Source organism: Amphiprion ocellaris, chromosome 20 (genome assembly GCF_022539595.1).
Source record: "Amphiprion ocellaris isolate individual 3 ecotype Okinawa chromosome 20, ASM2253959v1, whole genome shotgun sequence".
NCBI lineage: Eukaryota > Metazoa > Chordata > Actinopteri > Pomacentridae > Amphiprion > Amphiprion ocellaris.
Window position 1 is genome coordinate 24,216,340 of NC_072785.1, and position 23,232 is coordinate 24,239,571.

At 36.9% G+C, this 23,232-nt stretch overlaps 1 protein-coding gene across 3 annotated transcripts; it reads right to left on the reverse strand.

Annotated features, from left to right (window-relative positions):
• Nucleotides 1-101: 101 nt before the first annotated feature.
• On the reverse strand, nt 102-23,164 carry smc6 (structural maintenance of chromosomes 6). Of its 3 annotated transcripts, none has more exons than XM_023285507.3 (27): nt 23,040-23,164; nt 22,049-22,213; nt 21,849-21,960; nt 19,738-19,843; nt 19,527-19,663; nt 17,914-17,975; nt 17,742-17,822; nt 17,540-17,641; nt 14,721-14,840; nt 14,397-14,492; nt 14,058-14,204; nt 13,884-13,972; nt 12,536-12,706; nt 12,257-12,435; nt 10,611-10,812; nt 10,400-10,514; nt 10,121-10,281; nt 8,385-8,520; nt 8,190-8,270; nt 7,917-8,087; nt 7,585-7,722; nt 6,635-6,780; nt 4,088-4,213; nt 3,890-3,995; nt 2,858-3,010; nt 2,646-2,743; nt 102-2,154 (listed from the first exon to the last, which is right to left on the reverse strand). In XM_023285507.3, exons 1-27 carry the CDS (start codon nt 23,040-23,042, stop codon nt 2,076-2,078), a joined length of 3,282 nt encoding a protein of 1,093 aa, XP_023141275.2. In that variant the 5' UTR covers nt 23,043-23,164; the 3' UTR covers nt 102-2,075. The 3 variants fall into 3 exon arrangements, with proteins under 3 accessions (XP_023141275.2, XP_023141276.2, XP_035811084.2); XM_023285508.3 differs by lacking the exon at nt 23,040-23,164 and adding an exon at nt 22,792-23,031; XM_035955191.2 differs by lacking the exons at nt 102-2,154; nt 2,646-2,743 and having other exon boundaries at nt 2,867-3,199.
• Between the last annotated feature and the right edge of the window lie 68 nt (nt 23,165-23,232).

Sequence of the window (23,232 nt, forward strand, 5' to 3'; positions counted from 1 at the left end):
GATGGAAATGTGTGAGTGAATTGTCTAACTTATTGTAGCAATGGTTTCAGTTGATGAGAATAAATGAGCATTTTTAACAAAGGAAGACACTAGTGTAGAAGTTTAAGTCACAAAACCCAAACATGAGATGTTTAATTAGCAGTAATAAGGAAATCTAACAGGAAAACTGCCCACTGTGACAACATTAACACTGACAGGTTGAGTAGAGAACTGTGTTTACAGATGTGAATGTCTCCTGAGATAAATACTACATAAAACTATTCCATGAAATATCATCCATTTTACAAAACACACTACAAGTAACAATTCATTATCGACTAAAACTGTCAAACTACAAACTTGTAATTAACAGAGAAAACAGATCAGACCTCCAGTCATCCTCCCACATCTTCATCATCATCACTCAGTATTTCCTTAAAACGCACGATAAAGTTGAACAAACATCTTAACTACTGAGCACAAACAGAAAACCGAACACAGCAAGCTTAAAATTGTACAGTGCAACACTTCTGACATGTTATCTTCTGCATCTTTTACCTTCACTAAATTTATACGCTGAGAGCTCACAGTCCGTTCAATAATCCACTAATTTCAAAGCAGAAATTAGACTTCCTTAACCAAAAAAAAATGGGGTTCATAGCTACAGATTCACCAGAATATTTACTGTGGATGCAAAATGAGTTATGATGTCAGATTTTCACTACACAATTAACATGGTCAGAAGAATTAAGTTTTTTATATTATCGCAAAATCTAATGAAAATTTAGGAAGAAAAAAATGTCACTGGTAAAATTCACTTCAGTTGTGAGTTCTGCATCTTTTTTGGGAAATGAATTACACTCAAAACCATTGTGAGGTTATGCAGAAGCATTGCTAGGTAGCCTATAAGCTATTGCGAGGGAACGCAAGTATTGCAAGAAAAATATTGCAAAAAATTGCAAAAGTTATTGCGAGGGAATGCAAGAAAATATTGTAATATCATGCGAAACTAATGTGAGGTAATGCGCAGCAAAGTAATGCATAAATCATAGCGAGGAAACGCAAAAGTATAACATAAGTCATATAACATAAGTATTATGAAGTAATGCAAAAGTTATTGCGATGTAGCGCAAAAATTATTGTGGGTTAATGCAAAGCATATTGTGAGGGAAGGCAAAAAGTATTGAGAGTAATGCAGCAATTATTGCAATGTAATAGAAAACTAATGCAATGTAATACAAAGAGTATTGTTAAGTAATGCAAAACTATTGCAAGGTAATGCAGAAGTATTGCGAGGGAACAACACTGTTGCAAAAGTGCTGCAGGGTAGCGCATAAGTTATTGCCAAACAATGCCAGAAGTGGTGCGAAAACAAAAGGTATTGCGATGTAACGTAATAGACAAGTATTGCAACATCATGGAAAACTAATGCAAGATAGTACAAAAAATATTCCGACGTAAAGCAAAACGTATGCTAGGTGATGCAAAAACTTTTGCAAAGTAAAAGCTACTGTGACGAAACGCAAAAGTAATTGCAAGGGAAGACGCAGTATTGCGCAGTAGCATTGAAGTAATGCGAAAGAACACAGACATTATCTCAAGATAATGCAAAAGTATTGTGCTGTAAAGCAAATCAAAAAAGTCTCGTCATATCAGTTATGGGGCTTCATAGAACAGTTCTTAATGTTGGTGTTGTTCCTATGTTGAAGTGTGAACTAGTTAGTTACTGGATTAGTTACGATATTATTGTATGTGCACAGATAACACAATATAATTATTTAATTTCTGAACTATCACAGTTACAGCACAATCCTAATTCAGAAAAAATAAATACAATATTACATATGTGTCCTGGATATTTCTAGTAGCACAATTATAATTTAGATTTCATGAAAGTAAATGTATATCTTCAAGCATCCACAAGTGAAATGACATTATAAAAGACAACAGCTCCCAAGCCCATTAAATAATACTGGTATATACATTAATGTGGCACATCAACAGTCATTACATCTCATGTTGTAATGACTCTTTTCTCAGTTTTCTCGTCATGTTTTCTCAGTTTAGTTCATTTCTGGAGCTCAGTTTAAACATCCTCATCTCGTGTTCTGACTTCGTTCTCTCTCTGGATCCTGAAGCTGATGGACTTTGATGAGGCTGGATTTGGGCATATGGCTGAAAAACAAACATTTGAGCAGCCATTAGATGTTACTGACGCAGTGTTGGTCTTTATTAGGTCTTTATGAATGCAATGATGGACAACTGGAAGCTTCACTGTCAAAACAGTGCAGAAGAATACAGCAGCTTGAGAGTAGCACCAGAATAAATCCAGACTTTTTAAGTGTTTTGCAAATATGAACGAATTATGAATTATTTATCGAACTAACGCAATTAAAACTATTACCATGTAACTAATAAAATACTGCACTGATGATAGAAATGCATTCAAAAATAATTAGGAACCAAAACAGTTTGTTTGGTTTTTATTATTTAAATGTAAAATTGTAAACTTTAACAACTATAATTAACTACGTTAATAGTGCTATATTTGTTGTGATGACACACGTTGGCCTCCAAAGATGTAGAAGTTAAAGTTAGGTCAAATTTAAAGATGCAAACTTTTTTAAAAAGTGGAAAATTTAAGTGAGCATTAAATAAGTCTTCACCTGGTGGTCAAAGGAGTGATGAAGATAAACTGTCGGAGATGCTGCCGCTCTGAAAGCTCCAGGAGGAGATTCAGACAGATGCTTCGATTGTGCATATCCTACAGAGAAAAACGAAGCCGATTCACTAATCAAAGTGAGTAAAAGGCGAACTTTAAAGCCTTGTTCTTGTCTTGACACAAACTATGCGATGCTAATCTGCTTTGTGTTCTCACCATGTAGACATCGAACTCGTCGAGGCATCTGAAGGGAGACTCTGTGATCTCCCACAGAGAAAGCATGAAGCAAATGGTGGAGAAGGAACGTTCGCCTCCAGACAGCGTCCTCACGTCGCTCACACCGTCCTCCTCTCTGCCTGGAGGGTGCACCTTGGTTTGTGCCACGACAGGTTTGTTTGTTATTTACTTGTATTGGTGGGTTTGGAGGGTTTTTGGACGAGAAAGGGAGCGATGATGATGTGGACTTGAATCAAAAACTTTCGATTTACATGGTTCGAAGGATCTGACAGTGATATCTGCAACATCATCGTCATTGGCTCAAAGTGAAGACCTGTCAGGCTAAAAGTTCAGTTTTGCTTGAGAATATTTACATAAAATAAATAGTTGACATGCAGATAACAGTAGTTTTCAGATTTTGCCTCGGTAACACATGTAATGCATGTAAAGCTAAAAGTATTGCAACATAATGCAATTGCAAATACTATTGCAAGGCCTTTATACCTGTGAGGGCACCACCATGATAAAGGATGGGCATAATAATAACAATAATAACAATAATAATAATAATAATATTAATAATATTAATAATATATTAATCCCACTATAGGAAAGACACAACGTTTTCTGCAATCAGATGGAAAAGTATGTGCATGTATCAATTCTGACATCTGCAATCAGCCACAATAGATTAGAAAATATCTGCTAAAATTCAATATTGTGAATCTCTTATGGTCTAAATCTTCAAAACTTTGGTCACCAAGATGCTGAAGTTCCACTTTTATTCCTTCATATATTATTTTTTCTTGAAAATTAAACTTAGATCATTCCTCATCAGTATTTTAAAACTTTCATAACACTGTTTATTTTTATTCAATATGTCGTCATTTGGTGCAACTCTGTTTTCCAAATAAATATTTCAGTAATTCTATTTCTATCACAGAACAACACACAACAAAAGCCTGCTGCAAAATACACGCTGTAAAACAAACACTACGTTTTCCTGCAAAATAAACAGATAAACACACATACCGAGATGGCAAGTGTCTCGTTGTTGTGATCGAAAATCATCGAGCCGCAGTAGTTCATCTTTATCAGGAAGTTGCTGAAGTATAATTTACACCTGACAGAAAGGGACCTTCAGAAACAAGAGGGAAGGATCAGAGGAATCCAGATTCGAAGTTAAACACTAGATTTAACATGTTTTAAACATAAGAGTTGGTTATTTACCTACGCATTACTTTGTATCTGTTCTGCCGGTCTGACATGATGTTATCGAGTCGATCGATGAACCTCCGCAGGTCTCTGACTTGGTTGGCTTTCTCTCTGTAGAGAGCGAGAGCTTCGGCGTACTCTCTAACGGGGTCAGAGGGAAGGAATTGGCAGAGACTAAATTTTTCTGACTTCAGTGTGCACGGGTAAAACGAGGGCAGAGGATGACTTGGTGATTTGTAAAGACAGGACACGACTGCATTAGCTGTACCTAATAAAATGGCCACTGAGTGCATTTACTTGTATGTAGAACGCTGTGAGGTAATTATGATGGTAGTGGTTAACGAAGAATTGAATTTTTGCTGCATAAAACCAGTGACAGGAAAATTACATTGATTATTTTTGCAAGAATGACACGTGTCAAGAGCTGGAATACATCAGGCAGCAAGCGAGCAGTCAGTTGTTGAAGCTGATGCGTTGGAAGCAGGAAAAATGAGCATCTGAGAGACTTTGACAAGAGGTCAAGATTCACTGATGTGTGTTGGGAACAAAGGGTGAGCTGCTGTAGCACAAACTGCAGAAAACCTTGACGGAAAGGTTGAAAAGGTGTCAGAACACACAGCAATGTGAATGAGCTTCCATCATCTTGTTACAATACAATGTTCTGCTGGGAAACCTTGAGTCCTGGCATTTGTGTGGATGTCACTTTGACATGTAACACCCACCTAATCACCGCTGCAGACCAAGCATCCCCTCCATGGCACTTTGCAATGCCGGCAATCTCCTCTAGCAAGACAGTTCATGCTGTCATCACCAAAAAACAAGACAGAAGTGGCTCGACAAATGTCACAAAGATCATGAACAGTCCGCAGATCCCACCCCGGTCCAACCGGTCTTGTAAACACCAAAACAAACAACAATCCAAGTTCTCAACCTGCAACTCACAGGACCAAAGAATACACTGCAAATATCTTGGTTTTGCAAGAAGCATCGGTATTAACAGTGGAACTTATGTTAGACATGCCTTTGTCACCTCTGGTAGGTGTGCATTTGCAAATTCTTTAAGATACAACTTTATTAATCTTGAGGGAAATTTTTGTGCCACATATAGCTCTTAAAACAAAAAACATAAACAAAGGACATAAGAAATGCAGTGACTGAAAGGAGAAAGCAATGAGATATAAGTAGGATACATCACTGAAATAAAACAAGTAGGCAGAAATAAGACTAGAATAGAAAAGTTGTCGATGTTAGTTGGGGATGACGATAAGGATGTCAAACAGAGAAGAAAACATTCTGCTTCAGTCAGAAACTACCTTGATGTTGAGGAACATCAATGGTAATGAGAAGTGGGACTGCAGCTACCACTCAGAGAAGAAATAGCAGTTTTGCCACATCATATCAGGGGAAACAGCAGCATGGCTCATTGTTTTCTTCAACATTCATGTGGTTGTGAATCAGGAATTAAATACCGACCATTAAACTGTAAAGGTAGAGTTCTACTATAACATCTTGAGGCATCTGAAGAAGAATATTTGGCACAAACAACCTGAATTGTTGTGGGTGCACCAACAACATTTAGGGTCACAACAACAAAATCAGCCTTCTCCACCTCGTCCGGCTCTCTAGATTTAGCCTTTCGTGATTTTTTTGTCCTTCCCGAAATAAAATCCAAGCTCAAAGTCCATTGTTTTGACATAGTTTAGGAAATTCGTTGATTATTGTAGATGGTGCTTGACATGTTTGCATAGCTGGATTTCAAATAAACGTTACAAGCGTTGCAGGAGCACTGGGAGCTGTGTATCACTGCGCAAGGACAATATCTGCTAGGTATCTAGGTAGGTATGTATAGAGGTATATATAGAGGTACACTGCTATTCAAAAGCTTGGGGTCACACAAACAATTTCATGTTTTCCATGAAAACTCACACTTTTATTCATGTGCCAACATAATTGCACAAGGGTTTTCTAATCATCAATTAGCCTCTCAACACCATTAGCTAACACAATGTAGTATTAGAACACAGGAGTGATGGTTGCTGGAAATGTTCCTCTGTACCTCTATGGAGATATTCCATTAAAAATCAGCTGTTTCCAGCTAGAATAGTCATTTACCACATTAACAGTGTCTAGACTGTATTTCTGATTCAATTAATGTTCATTGAAAAAAACTGCTTTTCTTTCAAAAATAAGGACATTTCTAAGTGATCCCAAACTTTTAAACCATAGTGCATACGTATGTATAAAGGTATAGGTATGTAGCTTGGTAGACATGTAGGTATGTATAGAGGTATATAGGTATGTAGGTAGGAAGGTAGAATAAAACGGCAACACTCAAGTAAGCTGCAAGACAGCTATATTCCACCAATGATATACATGTATTTCTTCCATGCGCCACCATGTTTGATACCTTTGGCCATGGAATTTGCTCTTTTTCAACCCTTAAAACCAGTCCTACTTCCACAGCAGCTCTGTCTCTGAGAAATCTTTTCTACTGACTACAAATATAACCAGTGAAGTACCACAAAGGTCCCAGATGTTTTCGAAAGCCTGTTGTTTTCTTACCTGACTACTTGTTCGTGCTCGCCATGGCTGCTCTCGTACACCTTGATCTTCCTCTTCAGTCGAGTGATTTCGGTGTCGATGCTCTTGGTGCTGCTGGTCACCTGCTGCCGCTCAGGACTGATCTCAGTAGCTTTGGCCACATATTCCTGTCGTCATGAGATACGTGTTGACAGCGAGGCCACGATGATATTTGCTAGAAAACTACAATACTCTAAAGCTGCAGTAGCTAAAGTGGGTTTATCTAAAATATACTTCAGGAAAAACCTTTAAAATACACATAAGGTACATTAAAATTGCTAAATGCAATAAAATTTCTAAAATTTTATAGATTTTCCCTGTTTTGTTAAGCTGCAGATAACGTCTAGTAAAAGCACAGATACTTTCACTCAATACTTTTAATGTCCAAGTCAAAAATTTGGACTTTTATAAATGGTGATTTGTTCTTTTACAACAGTTGACCGTAACATTTCACTATTTTTTATTGTATTAAAATCAGCAAAAAATACCAGTACTTTAAAGATGTGTTGCTATTGTTATTACACAAAATATTATCATATTAACGATTTTAAAATAGTAAATAATTTTTACCTGCTTTTCCCATTTTGCTAAATTGCAGATAATATATAGTAAAATCACAGGAAATAAAAAAGTTAATTTACATGTGGACTGTAGAAAAAAAAACAACAAAAAAGGCCAAAATTGTATGAAATGTCCGCATCAAAAATATGCATATAAATATAATGGAATTTGTAACAGATAAAATATTATTTGTGGGTATATTCATCATTTTTACAGTTTAAATGTTAAAGTATTCTGCTGTTTTTTTGGCACTCTTGCTGCCAGATTTTCACAGCAATTTTTTTTAAAGATTTTTTTTACAGTGTAGAAGTATTAAAAATCCCTAAAGGACGTGTTTCATTCTAAAATGAAGAAGACATTGTCCTTGTTACCTGTAATTCTTCTTCTCTTTGGGCAAGATCATTTTTCATGGCTTGGACGTTGCCTTCATGAGCCTTAAATTTGTTTTCCAAGATTTTAAGGTTTCTCTCATGTTTTGCACATTCTGCCTCCAGTTTCAGCTGCTCATCCTTTCAAGAAACAAAGAAAATCAATTTCACTATCAACAGTTCTGGAGGTTTAAAACTAACATCAAACATTGCACAGATGTAAACGTAAAAAAAGCAGCATCAAAACCACAGAAACCAGCCTGTCGACAACCTTTTGGTTTCTGCAACTATTTATAGCCTCTGAATGAAAATGATGCCACGGTGAGTTACTGTACCTTCAGCGGCTCCATTTCCTCTGAAAGCTGATCAATCCGATCTCTAAGAGAAGAATACTGGGAGTCGGCGTCTTCTGCCTGTTTCCGATGCTTGTCGAGTTCCATCTTTGCCTCTTGAACGGTTCGTTTCTCCGCCTCCATTTTCTCTTGGTTCTCTTGAGCGACTTCTTCCTGCACAGTTTGATCATTTTAAAAAGAAAAAATTAAACTGGCCCATTTCATTGTGGGATTTATGTGTTTTTGCAGAGATATAAATAAAAGCTAAAGTTTCACCAAGGAGCTGATGTCATCGATTTGCTCCTCAACAGCAGTTTCTAGCTCAGTTATTGTCGCTTTGACTTGATTCATAGAGGCCTGCAATGAAAACATTACATATGTGATGTACTTTCAATGGGAAGCACAAGAGGAACAGCAGTTCTGTCAGTTTTAACCGGCTTCTCATTAAATGCATAAGTTCTGCTGACTGACCAGAGTCTTCTTCAGGGTCACGACGGTGCTGTTCAGGCTGCTCTCCATCCTCACGATGTCTTCCGTCACAGAGTTCACGTGGAGCTGAAACCTGGACAGCTGAGCCTGGTGATTCTCCAGATCGGACTCCAACATACTGTGACAGGCAGCATCGCTGTCATCTCAGATCAATACTACACATAGTCAATGCAAATGCACCACAAATCTTTAAAAAAAAAACTACTGAGGTCTCCATAAAATAGAGTGATATGCTCTTTTGAAAGCTGCACTGCAGTCAAGCACAAGAAGTACTATTGCTACTTCCTTTTGACATAAGGGTGCAGGAGGATACCTCTGCTGTGTAAATGTCAAATAACTTCAATGAAGCCTTAAAATATCAAATCAATCAAATCAAGCTTTACTGTCATTTTGCTGTACATACAACAGTAGTACAGGCAAGATGAGAGAGCGTTTCTCCAGGATCCAATAACTTAAAGCAATTAAGACATCAACACTTATGCAGTCACACCCCCAACACAGATACACACATCCCTAAGACATCCTTTTTACAACATTAGCAGTGTTTACAAATTGTGTTTACAAACCAACATGAAGTGTTTTAGGTGTTAGGCTTTAATTCTTGGCATTGATTCTCCAGAATCAAAAAGCCATTCTTCCAAAAGACATCCCTTACATTAAGACAAGGGAAATGTTGGACCAACAAATTAAATGCTCCAACTAGTAGAACACAGCTTAATTAAATTTATTCACATTAGGTCAAGAAACAATATGAATGTAATTAATTTAGATGTTCCTGATTTAAATTTAAATAAACAGCTTGCATTGCTGCAACCAATGTGAAGTTTACCATTTGTCCAAATTCAAAATTGTTCTTCCACTACTATTTCCTACCTCCTATCCTGTAATCTTACTTGAAGAAAACAGCGTTTGAGTTACAGCAGAAAAATCTAAGCAAACATGGCCAGTAAACCTAATTTTCACACTTTTGCGCTATAATAATGTCAAAATGTGAATGTAACTTAACAGGAATCCAATGAAAATGAACAGTCACCACCAAAGCAGAAAGATAAGTTAGACTCATAGGAACCACTACAGCTCAAACACACTTTTTACAGTGTAATTTTGGTGCTTCGATGACGGTGGTGAAGAAAGCTGTCTAGTATGTTCAAAATCTGAGACCTGATCACTTTTAAGGCCGTAGAATATGATTTACAAAATTTTCATCAAACCATTATTCAGTGGGCCCTACTGCTCTGTGATCAATTGTAGCATAAAAATGATCACTTAGAGCAACCTTTGTATTGATTTGCCTCTGAAAGTGCAAGTGTGTCAGGAAAATCCAACTCTTAGCATAACAGAGCCATCAGATCCCCTCACTGTAGAGGTCATGGCTTCATGTTTTTCCTTTAATTTGTCATCCATCTGTGCATCTGCCTCAGATCTCTTGGTTTTTCATTCTGGGAAATCTAATTCGCTTTCTGTATAAGTGTTTGTCTTCCTGGCACACCTGTTTTCCTTCTGTCTCATTTCATCCCATCTTCAGTTAGTGCTTTATACTTGTTTTGATGCAGTGAAACACAGCCTGTTTGCCCCAAAATGTGCAAACAATTCAGTGTACTGTTGGATTAAAGCAGTGTTTCAGGTTGGATTTTTTTCCCCTCACTCTACACTGTCATTTATGGTGCATTTTTGTTTCTTTTTACTGCATTTTTGCAGCAATAGCTGACAGTATGTACCTTATTTCTGTCTCCAGATCCCCACCGAGGTATTTGGCCATGCTGAAGTCGGAGGTATAGTAACGGTTTGGATACACCTGATCTCCCTCAGCAGTGAAGGCTTCACGGCAGTTTTTCGGCGGCCGGCCTTGCTGCATGACCCTCCGCGCTTTGTCTTTTTCCTGTGATCAGACATCAAAACATGGGGCAGATGGTGACAAAAGGAAAAAAAGTGCATCGATCCCAAAATAACTCTCCCCTGCAACATTCAACATAAACACACAACGGTGAGACGCTGACTTTGATTATGAGGATTGATTCTATCCCTCGCATGTCAACCAGGCAGTTGACGATGACCGGGCTCGTCGCTGTGATTACGTCCGGCACAGATGGGTATTCTGGGTGATATGCTTTCCTGTGAAACAGCAGAGACGGGAAACAAATGCATATTTAAAACGTGTGGGGAAAATGTGTCAAAGGCAAATGTGTCAGAAATAAATTAGCAAATGACCGTCCGTCGATGTTGTAGAGTTTGTCGGAGAAAGGGCTGACGATAATCTGCGGTCTGTTGCCCTTTGAGTAAAAGCGAGACATGATCTCCTGGAGGACTGCCTCGTCTTTGTAGTTGTCACAGCAGAAAGCCTTCATGAAGCTCCGCAGACAGCACTCCACCGCCACCGCTAACGTGGGATCATTTAAATGAATACAGGCCCCTGAGAGAAAACGCACTGTCAGCTGCAATATGTACACTTCAGCTGGAGTTAATGCTTCACTGCAAATCTATTAAATGCAATTCTAGAACAAATATTTAAGCGAAATTATAAATTTAAAGCTAGACTGCAGGATTTTTAAATATAAATGAGCATTCAAAACAAATAAGTTCACGTAGTGCTGAAAAGCCTATCATCGCAGGCGAATCTTGCTGTAGTTTGCATTATATTGAGTTTTAAATCTGCCATGTGTTTTATGCTAGCAGCAAGACTGAAAAATGAAGCCAAGAGGCAAAAGTACAGTTCTCCAAATGGCCACTAGAACCCTGACTCTAAAAATGAGTCAATCCCCATAGATCCCCAACTTCACAGCAGAAATAAATATCCTCACAGTCTGGAATGAAAAACGAATGACAAATCTGTGATGACAACATTTCTAAATTTAAAAAAAAAACAACAAAAAAAAAACGTAATTATTAAATTTAAACAAACTTAATTAATTTATTGATATTTATTAAATTTAAGTAAAACTCAAATGTACAAATATCGGAAAACATATACATATACACTGATATTCAGTGTCTGTGACAGGCTAATACTGGCTGATAAAATCGTCCAACCAATATATCTGTCAGACTGCAATAAAGATGAAGCGACAGCTAGCATCCAGCTGGCTTAGCTTAGCATAAAACTAGCCTAGCTATGTCCTGAAATAAACATGCTAGTCACAGGCTGGTTCAAAAACACAACTATGATGACAGAATTTCTCCAATGCATCACGCATCTTTTTCCAAATTATGCAAAAATTAGATTTCACATCGATGACTATCAGATAACAAATACAGTAAATGGATGCCAATATATCAGTAAGGTCAATAATGGCCGGTAAGTTCAGCCAACCGAAATATTGGTCAGGTTACAATAAATGAAGCTACAGGTTGCAGCCGGTTAGCTTAGCTTAGCATAAATCTAGCCTAGCTCTGTCCAAAGGTAAGTAAATCCACCAGCACCTTTAAACCTCAGTATCAAAATACTATTTTGTATTTGACTGGCCTGCACAGAAACTAAGCTAAGCTAACTGCAACCAATTAGCTTAGCTTAGCATCAAGACGGGTATCAGGGTAAATCCACTTAACAGCTCCTCCGAAGCTCATTAATTAACATGTAATATCTTATTTTATTATGTGTTTTCAGAATAAAAGCAGAAAGCTGTGGTTTTATGGAGGTTTATGAGTGAGCCAGGAGCTTTTTAGTTTGATGTTAGACAGATTTGTTGATCTTGGACAGATCCAGACCAGCTGTATTCAGTGTTTATGTGAGGTGAACTAGCTGCAGACATGCCATTTTTTTCGATTTTCTCATACCATCCTTGCCAAGCAGATCATATTTACTAAAATGTCAAACAAACAAAATACTCAATTTAGCAAAACATGAAAAACAGAGTCACCTATCGGACCAATGGGCTTCTTTCGGAAGCGTCCTTTTGTATGAGCCTCAGCTATCAAAGCCATCAGTTCAGGAACATGATCTCCAAAGCGCTTCAGTTTGTTTGACCGACTGGCGTGAAGCTGGTTCTTCCTCTTCAGTTTGGACTCGACTGAAGCCTGGACGTTCCTTTCTTCCAGTCTGTTAAACACAAACCGAGCGTAGATCATAAAAGTTCATGAGACTGGGAAATGGAAAAAGAAAAAATGCTTGCGTGAAAGCAAATACAACTTGTTGTTACCTCAGCTTGTCCCGCTCTTCTCTTCCTTTGAAAAGCGCCTGATGTTTGTTGCTGATCTCTTGATTCAGCTGTGAGCATTTATTTTGAAGCTCTACAAGCTTCTCCTTCAGATCACATAAAGTCTTCTGTCGTTTTCTATGTTGTTTTTGTTCCTCACTGTTCACACTCTTACTGGAATACAGTAAAAAATACACTTATTTCAAACAAATGCATGCATTTCTGTGAAGGTAAATACATCATTTAGTGTTCTTTAATACGTGTCCACTGTAAAAAAAAAAAAAAAAAGAATTCAAAAAGGGCGAAAATTTGGCAGCAAGAGTGCCATAAAGAACAAAAAAACTGCTGATTTAAATTCAATAAAACTGTGTAATTACAGTCACATATTGCAAAAGAACAAACTGTTTTTGGAAAAATACAGATTTTGTAGTAGGACATTATTTACAGTTTTGCAGATGTCTGTAAAATAATATTTTTTGCTTGATGAAATAGAATAAAATTTTTTGTTTTAATGGTAAAACATGTAAAACAACAAATTTATTCTTTTCTAAAAAAATACAGATTTTTGATTTGGACATTATGTGCAGTTTAGGGCAATTTCTGTTTTTTTTTCACTATTAACATGTAATGTTTTTATGATGACTATTATCTATAATTTAACTGAGAAAATCTGTAAAACAGTTAAAAATTGTGTACTATTTTAAAAATAACAGCAAATATCTATACTTATATTTCTGCTCATTTAAATACCATAAAATGTCATTTTACAGTTAATCAATGTACATTTTTGTATATCATTAGCATGTAAATTAATACTTTTTTTTTTACTAGTTATTATCTGTAATTTATCAACAGACAGACAATCTGTAATATAATGAAGAAAAAATAAATTTTAATGGTAAAACATGTAAAAGAACAAATTACCAGTGATTAAAAAAAATGTACAGATTTTTGATTTGGACATTATGTGCTGTTTTGGGTAGATTTTTTTTTTTATTTTACAGTTAACATACTACTTAATGTTTTTATGATGATCATTATCTGTAACTTAACAGAGAAAATATGTAAAACAACAGTTAAAAATTGTTTACTATTTTTTAATCCTAAATACACCAAAGTTTTTCTTCAAAATAACAGCAAATACCTGTAAAGTAGTTGTATTTTTGCTTGTTTAATTACCATTAAAATATGTCATTTTACAGTTAAACAATTTATATTTTTTATATCATTAGCATGTAAATTAATGCTTTTTTTCTTTCCTAGTTATGTGTAATTTAAGAAAACAGGGAGAATCGGTAAAACAACAGTAAACGGTCAAAAACTCTTCACTTTTTACAGTGTACTGTGCTACCTTGTTTTTGCCTTGTTGATTTTCTCCTGAAGAAGGTTTTGCTCTTCTTCCAACTGCTTCAGTTTGTTCAGAGCCCGAAAATAAACAAGCTACGGGGGAAAAGATTGTCACTTTATGTCACATGAATTATGTTTTAAAAGTAGAGATTTGCACAGACAGATTATTTCTCTGCACCTCCTGCTCCTTGTGAGCTTTGCTAACAATCTTCACTTGTTCTTTCAACTTGCGACTGTCCTCTGAAAGAGACTTCTGTTCGTCTCTCAGACTGTCGCTTCTGCTTTTGATGAACTGAAGCTTCTTCTCTGCTTGTCTGATCTTAGTCTGTGTGAAAGATAAGACAGAGAGCAGCTTTAAAGGGCATAAATTATCTGTGAGTTAGAAGCAGTTTTGTTCGTTGCAGGACATCGACTATAAACACCAGCATGTGAAGGGAGGACAGTCGGTTTATGTGGTGGTTTTGAAAAGCAACACATTTATGAATAGACTCGCATGTGTTTAACAGTTGTGACTCACCTGACAGAGCTGAAGGTTGTCCTGATGTTTGGGATTATTCTCCTCCTTTTCAATCCTCTCCTTCAGCTGCTGTACGAGCTGCTCCTTCTCGCCGACCTGAAGGTGACAAAAAAAATTGCCACAAAACGTTGAAGTGCAGCAATTTAGTGGAAATAATGAGCCGAATGGAACAGTGAGGTAATCTATTATCTCTCCTTTGATACCGTTTAATCTATTCACAGATACTTTGTAGAAAAGCAGCAGATGAAATATAAAAAAATTATTATATTTTAGAGGGTTTTGGGGGTCTTTTTTTAATGCATTTATTGTCCCAATGGCTCTTACCAAACACCAGGCCATCGCTTTCTTCAGATTCTCCAGAACCGCCTTCAACTCGCTGAAGGATGAACATTTTTCATATCTTTCTTTCTTCTGTAGAAACTCTTGCTTCAGGTCCTTGAGACACTGAAAACAAAAAGTATAGATAAAGAAGGGTGTTATTCATGCACATATGAGTGGCTGGCAAGCAGATTTCATGTATTTGGCAGTTTTCAAAAGCAAAGTTACACAGTTCTTTATGGTAGGAAGAACTGAGGACATTATCAGGGGTTAAACTGAGGTCGAGGCTCACTGATGAGATGACATGCAGCAAAAGTATTTTGTTTTTAGATGTAAATAGTTCCAGTAATGTAAAAGTTTCTGGAATTAAACAGTTGAACTTTGCAAATGTCACTTTTTTTAAACTAAATTCCAATTACCTACACCGTATCAGTAAAATCAATCTTAAATTTAAACTGTCTAGAGCCAGATACCATTAAGATTCTCTCTTTTTTAAATTATTTATGTATTTTCTTTCCTTCTAGTAAGTTGGATGATCCAACATTTTCAATAAAGCTCTATTAATTTCCAAAGGACAATACAACATTTCAAATAAGATCAAATACAAAGCATTGGTAGAACTTTTTCTTTTCATTTTTATTTTTTCATTATTTTGTTTAATTGATTATTATAATGCAGTAGCGTCAAGACTAAGGATTTTCTGAACTTTCATTACTGTTAATTAGACAAGTTAACCCTTTTAGCACTATAATACTCATTTCCTCCCTCTCCTCATGCGGCACTCAGTCATTACCGTAATGCATGTAATAGCACCAGAAAGCCCCGTTTCACAGCTTTCAGGGGCAGTTTGAATGATTAAAATTGCACGAAGTAGCGAGGAGTTACATTAATTTGAAATACACATGCGCTGCGGTGTCACCGGTGATCCCTGTGGTTTTAAAAGGGTTAAGATAACATAAGTCAAGATAACATAAGTTAAGATAAGATGAGTCTTTATTCAACCCACAGTGGTAAAATTTGTACAAAAGTGTCAGAAAAATGAAAAAGATAACAAAAATGACACGTATACATAAGTCCTGGTTTTTCCGTATGTGGATATTCAGATTCTACAAATTCCTCTGGATGTGAAAAATAACAATATTGCACATATGAATGTTATCGCACAGATTCTTGCATGAGTAGAAATGCTGATAAAGAAATACTGATATTGTACAGCTTTGATCTTTGTTGCACAGATTCTTGTATATGTAGAAATAAGACAAGAATTTACTGAATTGAATTTTGATTTGATTTTCATTTGCCTACAATGCACTTCTGTCTATAATAAGGCACTATGTAAACAAACTTGCTCGCATTATCAGGTAAACGGTCTGTTTCCCCATCTTTTTTATTAACCCAAGTGTTTTAGATCAGCTCCATTCTAACTATACCTCCACCATTGCAACCATTATTTCATGGAGACAGCAAAACTGAAAATCCACTGCAAAAGTCCAATTTATACACCAGAAAAAAGTAACACGATTCTCGAGAGGAAGTTACATTTGAGGTTTTTGTAGAAAAGGATGGCGGATTCATCTCTAACACGCTTGTTTTGTTCCTGTGAATCTGTGCGCCACACCTCCGTCTGCTGTGCAGTTAAAGTGTTTGGGTCAGTAAACGACACACAACCACTGTGGCACGTCAGAGGATGTAAATAATTAATGAAGCTCCCTCCGCTGAGACACCTGAGTGAACTTGTCTCAGTGTGGACACAGTCATGCAGCAAAGTCAAATAAATAACGGCAACTTCACATTGCTTTTTTTGTTGCATGACAGAGTCTGAAAGCAGGTTTTCATTTGAATTTAACTGAATTTTAACAGCTATGTTTGTGTGTGAGTTGGTAGCTGAGGCCCAATTTAACCCATGGATACAGAGAGAGAGAGAAAATAGCAGAATTCAATACACAATGCCCAAATACATGGCATAAAAACAGGAGACAGTCACAGAAAAACTGGGTTAAGAGATGCTTTTTTTAAAAATTGCACTCATAATATATATCTACTGTGTTTAATAAAAAGGCAGCTTGAAATAATTTGAGATAAAAAAAATAATAGATAAGCTGTCGGCAATCAAATGTTGACATAATTCAGATTATTCTGATACAATTTTAATAATTAAGATGATGTTTAATAGTAAAAAAAGACAAATGTCTCTGATTCCAGCCTCTTAAACTTGAATTTTCTGTTTCCAGCTTCTCAAATGTGACAATTTATTGCTTTTCTCTGTCATATGTGACAGCAAATATAATGTCAAAAGTATAGCTGCAATGAGTAATCAATTAGTCATCAGCTATTAGAATAGAATAGAATATGTTTTATTGTCATTATACAGTGTACAACAAGATTGGAGAGCTTCTCCTTATCAGTGCAAACAAGAAGGTTCAAGATAAAGGTCTTAAAAAATCTCAAACGTAGTGCAAATAGTTTCTATTTGCAAATATACAACATAAATAGCATAGTCATTTAGTATTTTGGTAATTGATTATCAGTTTGAGTGCTTTTGCAGAAAAAAAAGTCTAAATACTCTGATTCCAGCTTGTAGATTTTAAATATTTTCTCGTTTTTTTTCCTCCTCTGTGACTGTAAACTGAATATCTTTGGGTTGTGGACAAAACAAGACAGTAAAGGATTTCATTCTGTGCTTTGGAAAGCACCAATCAACATTTTTCACCGTTTTCTGACCTTTTATAAACCAAACAACTTATCCATTAACCAAGAAAATAACTGACTAATTAATCGGCTATCAAAATAATCACTGGTTGCAGCCACAGAAACATGAACGTTACCTCCTCTTGTCTCTCCACCTGCTGCCGTGTGACTGTTTTGGTGTGTTTGATGTAAACATAATCTGCCCTCATCTGCTCCAGCAGAGTCGCTTTCATGAAGAACTGAAAGCAGCACAAACAGGAAAACAGTCCATTTAACCTGAGCTTCTCTGAAAACTGATGTAACCTTATAATAATTATTCTAAACATGAAAAAGTTTTACCTTGTACTTGTCTGATTCACTTTTAGAATGCAGGAACTGTTTGCTCATCTCTTGGCTGAGGATGGATACTGGGTTATCCAGCTGGATGAAATACAGTTTTGCAGTAAGTAGCTCACCATCCCAAATAAAGCAAAATATCAGTGACAATCAGCTCTAATGCGCTTTAATGTACCTGGATGTTAAAATGGTCCAGGATGCCTGTTAATTCCTCCTTTTTGCTTGAGACAAGGTGTCCTGAAATACAAAGTTAAAGACAAGAAATGTGGTTAAAACCTTTGTGACATGACATTTATTAAAGGAGCAGCAACAATTAGTCAATTAAATGGTTAAAAGGAAGTTAATTGGTAAAAGTTGCAGTTCAGAATATCCAAAACAGCGTCATTGACTAATTGTTATAAGGGTGTTTTTTGTTCCCTTCCAGTTATGGGGTTTTTAAATTTGCTCACTGGCCTGGTGAGAATAAAAAAAGAGGCTTATGTGTTCAAAAATTCTTCCAAATGTCTCGTATCCATTGAAGCCAAGGTTGCTCATTCATGTCTTTCAGTTTTGCAGCTGTTATTTATGAAAACTGTGGAGGTATTCAGGTGAAAAATTTAAAAAAAAATACCCTTGAACAAGAGAGCTAAAGTGTCATTTATAATTTAAAATTACATCACATCACACTGAGCTTTGAGGCATTACAAAGAATTTTTTTTTTTTTTTTTAACTGTTTTCTGACATTTCAGAGGCAAAAGGTCAACTGATTATCAGTCTGGACTATTCTTGCATCCAAAATTCTGCATTTTTTTGCCATTGTTAGTTTATAAATCAACTTCTGACTTAAAAAAAAAACAAGTTTAAAATGTGCTACTTGGGGTCCTCTAGCAGCTGCCTCTTACGATCTGGAGTCACAACTCTGATCATAATGAACAGCCTGTCAACACTAAGGATAAATGATGAAAACTTCTCTTTTAATCAAATACTCTACCGTTCAAAAGTTTGGGGTCCCCCAGACAATTCCATGTTTTCCATGAAAACTCCCACTTTTATCCATGTGCCAACATAACTGTACAAGGGTTTTCTAATCATCAGTTAGTCTTTCAACACCATTAGCTAACACAATGTAGCATTAGAACACAGGAGTGATGGTTGCTGGAAATGTTCCTCTGTACCTCTATGGAGATATTCCATTAAAAATCAGCCGTTTCCAGCTACAATAGTCATTTACCACATTAACAATGTCTACACTGGATTTATCATTCATTTAATGTTATCTTCATTGAAAAAAAAAACGCTTTCTTTCAAAAATAAGGACATTTCTAAGTGACCCCAAACTTTTAAATGGTAGTGTGTATATAAAACACAAATAAAAGGCATTTCAACAAAATTTGTGTTGGAGTTTCTAAATTCCGACGCCTCCATTTTCATTTCCACTGCAAATGTCTAGCTCCAGACCAAGATTAGAGGCAAAAAAGAATGAAGAATGACAATAATTACTCGCAGACTTTCAGCAGCAAACTCTTCAACGTGCTCATTTGGTAACTGGCAAACTGGCAAGTGCAGTTCAAGCCCCTTTTATTTATCAAATAACTCAGTGACATTTACAACATATGAAAACCATCAGTCCAGCTGTAAAATAAATAGAAGACCCAGATGGTACAAAGCAGGGCACCATGAACATGAAGCGTATGCAGGTTTACAGACGCTGAAGAATGTACACAGTGAGCTTTGTCTTTACTTCAGAGCATGTCTGCTTAATACAAGATTCTGGGAAGTTTTCATCTGACTGTATGCACAGAAAGTCACCTGATTTGTTCTTCAGCTTGCAGGTTCGAGACCCGTCGGTCCAGATCCGATGCTCGATGGAGATGTAGTCGCCGTAAACGTCCTTTTTGTAAGCGTCCGGTCCTCTGTTTCGCAGCTTTACTGTTATATCCGCAGCGCTGAAGAGCAGAGAGATGTGCAGAAGTTCCAAACAGCCAATAAGGACACATGATTTGTCACCGCAATGACTCACGTTTCACTGGTCTTCACAAAATCCTTCAGCGACACTCCTCTGTTGGTCATGGTGGCCTTTCCTCCCAGGCCCACGATCAGAGCAGTCAGGATGGCGCTTTTCCCACCTGGGAAACAATCGGAAGCAACAGAGACGAGGCATTAAGTCGCTGCATGTAAAGTATGTCACAGATACAGTGTGTTCGCATCCGCTGGCAGAACTAGAAGACTGCATGCAAATAATCACAAATCATCCGCTCACAGAGACACACGAGGAAGTCGGCCTTTGAATAAACAAATTCTCAGTCACCTAAGAGTTTGATTATTCCTTTAGGCTTTGATCAGCTTTTAATGTGATTTTTCTGTTTCATTTTCCCTCCACAGATAAATTAAGAAACATAGCAGAGTGGTGAATATTACTTACACGCAACAGACGTCACCATCTTTTCTAAGATTTATTTTTCTTTGTTCTTTGTGGATCATTGTTAAAAGGGTTAATCAACATCTCAGCTCCAAACTATTTTTTAATTTTTTAGCAATTCTTTGATGGGTCAGGCTTTACAGGGTTCAGTGACAGATTGGAAACAGTTGTCAGTTCAGTTTTGTTTGAAAGTGTTTTAGATGTTTTGTTTGAAAAAGTTTTAGATGTATGTTGTTCGCTTTGGGTTTTTTTTTTTTGCTCAGTGAATGTATACATTTGAAAAGCATCATATTTTATGTCTGTACTTTGTTTGTCACAATAAGAGGGGTATAATAGTACGTTACAGTGTCTAAAAAAGTGTTCATGCCCTGGAAGCTTTCCCTTTATGTTGCATTTCAACATTGAATCACGGAGAATTTAATTTGGCTTTTTAAATACAATTTACAAGAAAAGACTGAAAACACATTTCTACAAAGCAATTTCAATTAATTAGAAATACAAAATGGCATACAGGAGGCTATAACGTCAGCTGTAAGAAGTTTTTTTGGTCACCATCCCTCCCATAAAGCATGGTGGTGGCATCATCATATGGGGGCTTCTAAAGATAGAGGATGAAATGAATGCAGCAACGTGTCGGAGTACAACCTGAACTGTGGCTTTGGAGAAGATTTGTTTTCCAGCAGGACAACAACCTGAAATGTACAACCAAAGCTACACAGAAATGGTTTAAAGACAACAAGATGTGGCCGAATTGGAGTCCAGACCTCAATCAAACTAAGAATTTGCAGCTGAGGTCAATACATCCATTCAATCATCTCCAAAGAAACAGGCTTTGATGAACAGTGATCAAATAGGACAGATGGACAAATGAAAACCAGTCATTTTTTTTTCACTTTAAATGGTTAAAAAGCCTTTAAAACAATCTCCAGTGTGACATTCTACTTTCAAATTCTCTGTTACTAGATTTGACGTGGATCAGAAAGTTTTTTTGTTTTTTTTTTAATGGAAAAGGACTGTTCACTCATGTTTTCCATCCAACCCGACAGAGATTGAGCAGATTTGTGAAGAATGACGTAAAACTAAAGTGTCCAGATGTATACGGCTGATTGAGACCCATCCACACAGGTTCAGTGCTTTAGTTGCAACCAAAAGTGCATCTATTGACTTGAAGGAAGTGAATACTTACGCCGTCATTGTTTAATATTTTACATTTTTAATTAATGGACATAATTCTGTAGAAATCAGTTTTCATTGTGACATGAAAGAGTCTTATTTTCTAAATTCTTGTCCAAAAAGCTAAAATATATTGACCATGATTCAGTGTTGAAAATCAATAAAAGAGGAAAACTTTAAAAAGGGGGTGAATACTTTCTGTAGACACTGTAATTTATTTACTGTTTTGATGTCTTCAGTATTAATCTAAAATGTATAAAATAATTAAATAAAAACCACTGAATGAGAAGGTGTGTCCAAACTTTTGACTCATAGTGTATATTGTAATCCAAAATGAGTTGGAAAATATCAGCGTAGTGGAGAATGTCAAGAATCCAAAAGTTTTTAATCTGCTTAAAGTTGATCAAACTGAATTACAGCTTTAGACTCCTTATGTAACAGCATATAATGTTGATTTGCCTGTCACCACGGATGCGCTGGGTTCAACACAAACCAAAGTCAACAGCCCATCATGCCACATTCGCAAATCCAGCTCTTACTTCCATTGTTTCCAACGATGAAATTCACATTGGGTCCAAAGCGGAACGGACCGAGCGAACGGTGACACATGAAATTCTTCAGACTGATGCTCTCGATGAGGCCGATGTCTCCCTGCAAACACAAGCAGAAAGCAAATATTAATGAGCTGCTGAGAAGCAAAGACAGAAAAGTTGATTTGTTGGGGGGGTGGAATACTGACTGTAGCAGTGAAGCTGCTGGAAGACGGTCCCTGATGGTTTGTGTCATCTGGAGCATTTTCGGTAGCAACAGTTGTCAGTCTGCGGCTCTTGAAAGCTGTGGCATCGCTGGTCGCTTTGCTTTTCCTCTTACTCATTTTGAAACAAGTCACTGGAAATAGAATGAGCTGGACCAAAGTCAGCAAAATAAGATGTTATTTCTGGGCTCTGACACAGACTTCCCTCCTATAAGTCAGCGCTGGCAGCATCAACTTGAATGTGGACTTCTCTGATTTTGACAAGACTTTTTCATGTTTTGTAATGTTCCACCTAAAGACAAAACCCTAATCTTATACAAATGTAATCACTTCTATCTGACTAAGCACTTCAAACATCAAATGTTCTTCCCAAGTTCTTCAAGTTACCACTTTTTTGCAACTTAGCGATGCTTTTGAAACTGCAGACCCCTATTTTGACAATGCAAAAACTACTAAACTGAGCTGAACAAAGCATTTACAGAAAACTGGTTTCCCAAAGGGAGATCTTGCAACGACAAAAAAAAAGGAGAAATGTGAGCCTTTTGTTTTGAAGTCAGGAAACTACAGTTTGAACCGCCAGCTGCAGCTGAAGGTGTTTTTTCTGTGACAGAAACACTTTGTAATGTTTCCTCATGCTTTTTAAATGACCCATAAAGACATTAAAGCTTGTTAAGAGCACAATAAACTCATTCCAACAAGTTGTGTTCATGCGAACTGTTAGAAATTACCTCCAAGGCAACCAAGTTATTTAATGTGGAGAATCCAACTGTTTCCCCCCAAAAAAACCTCTGCAGCTTTTACACAAACACACAACCAAAGTCCAGCACTAATCTTGCAGCTGTTTACAGACCGAAGAAAGCATCAGGTGACAACAACAGACTGCGCATACAGTCAACGGTGGCAACAAAACGCTTCAAATTTGCGCAAAAGTTGAGCTTTTTCTGGATCACAAGCAGCTGATATGAACGCGGCCTACCATTGCTGGACTGCCTTCACACGTATCATGGTCGTGTTACAGGACGCCGCAGTAACACTTCCTGGTCTGTCGGTGTGTGCGTGTGGGTGTGTGTGGCTGTGGTGCCAGAGTTGTGGGTGTGATTTCGTTTCCAAATGCGGAACCCAGTGCGCGCTACGTGATTGGCTCCCTGCTCACCTGCGCTCGTTCCCGT

Bases quoted from the DNA above. Each gene is read 5' to 3' on its own strand.
- smc6 (XM_023285507.3), bottom strand. The intron at 14,205-14,396 runs GTGAGTCACAAC...TCTTTCACACAG, and splicing joins ACAACCTTCAGCTCTGTCAG to ACTAAGATCAGACAAGCAGA. The intron at 2,155-2,645 runs GTGAAGACTTAT...TTTGTTTTTCAG, and splicing joins ATCACTCCTTTGACCACCAG to CCATATGCCCAAATCCAGCC.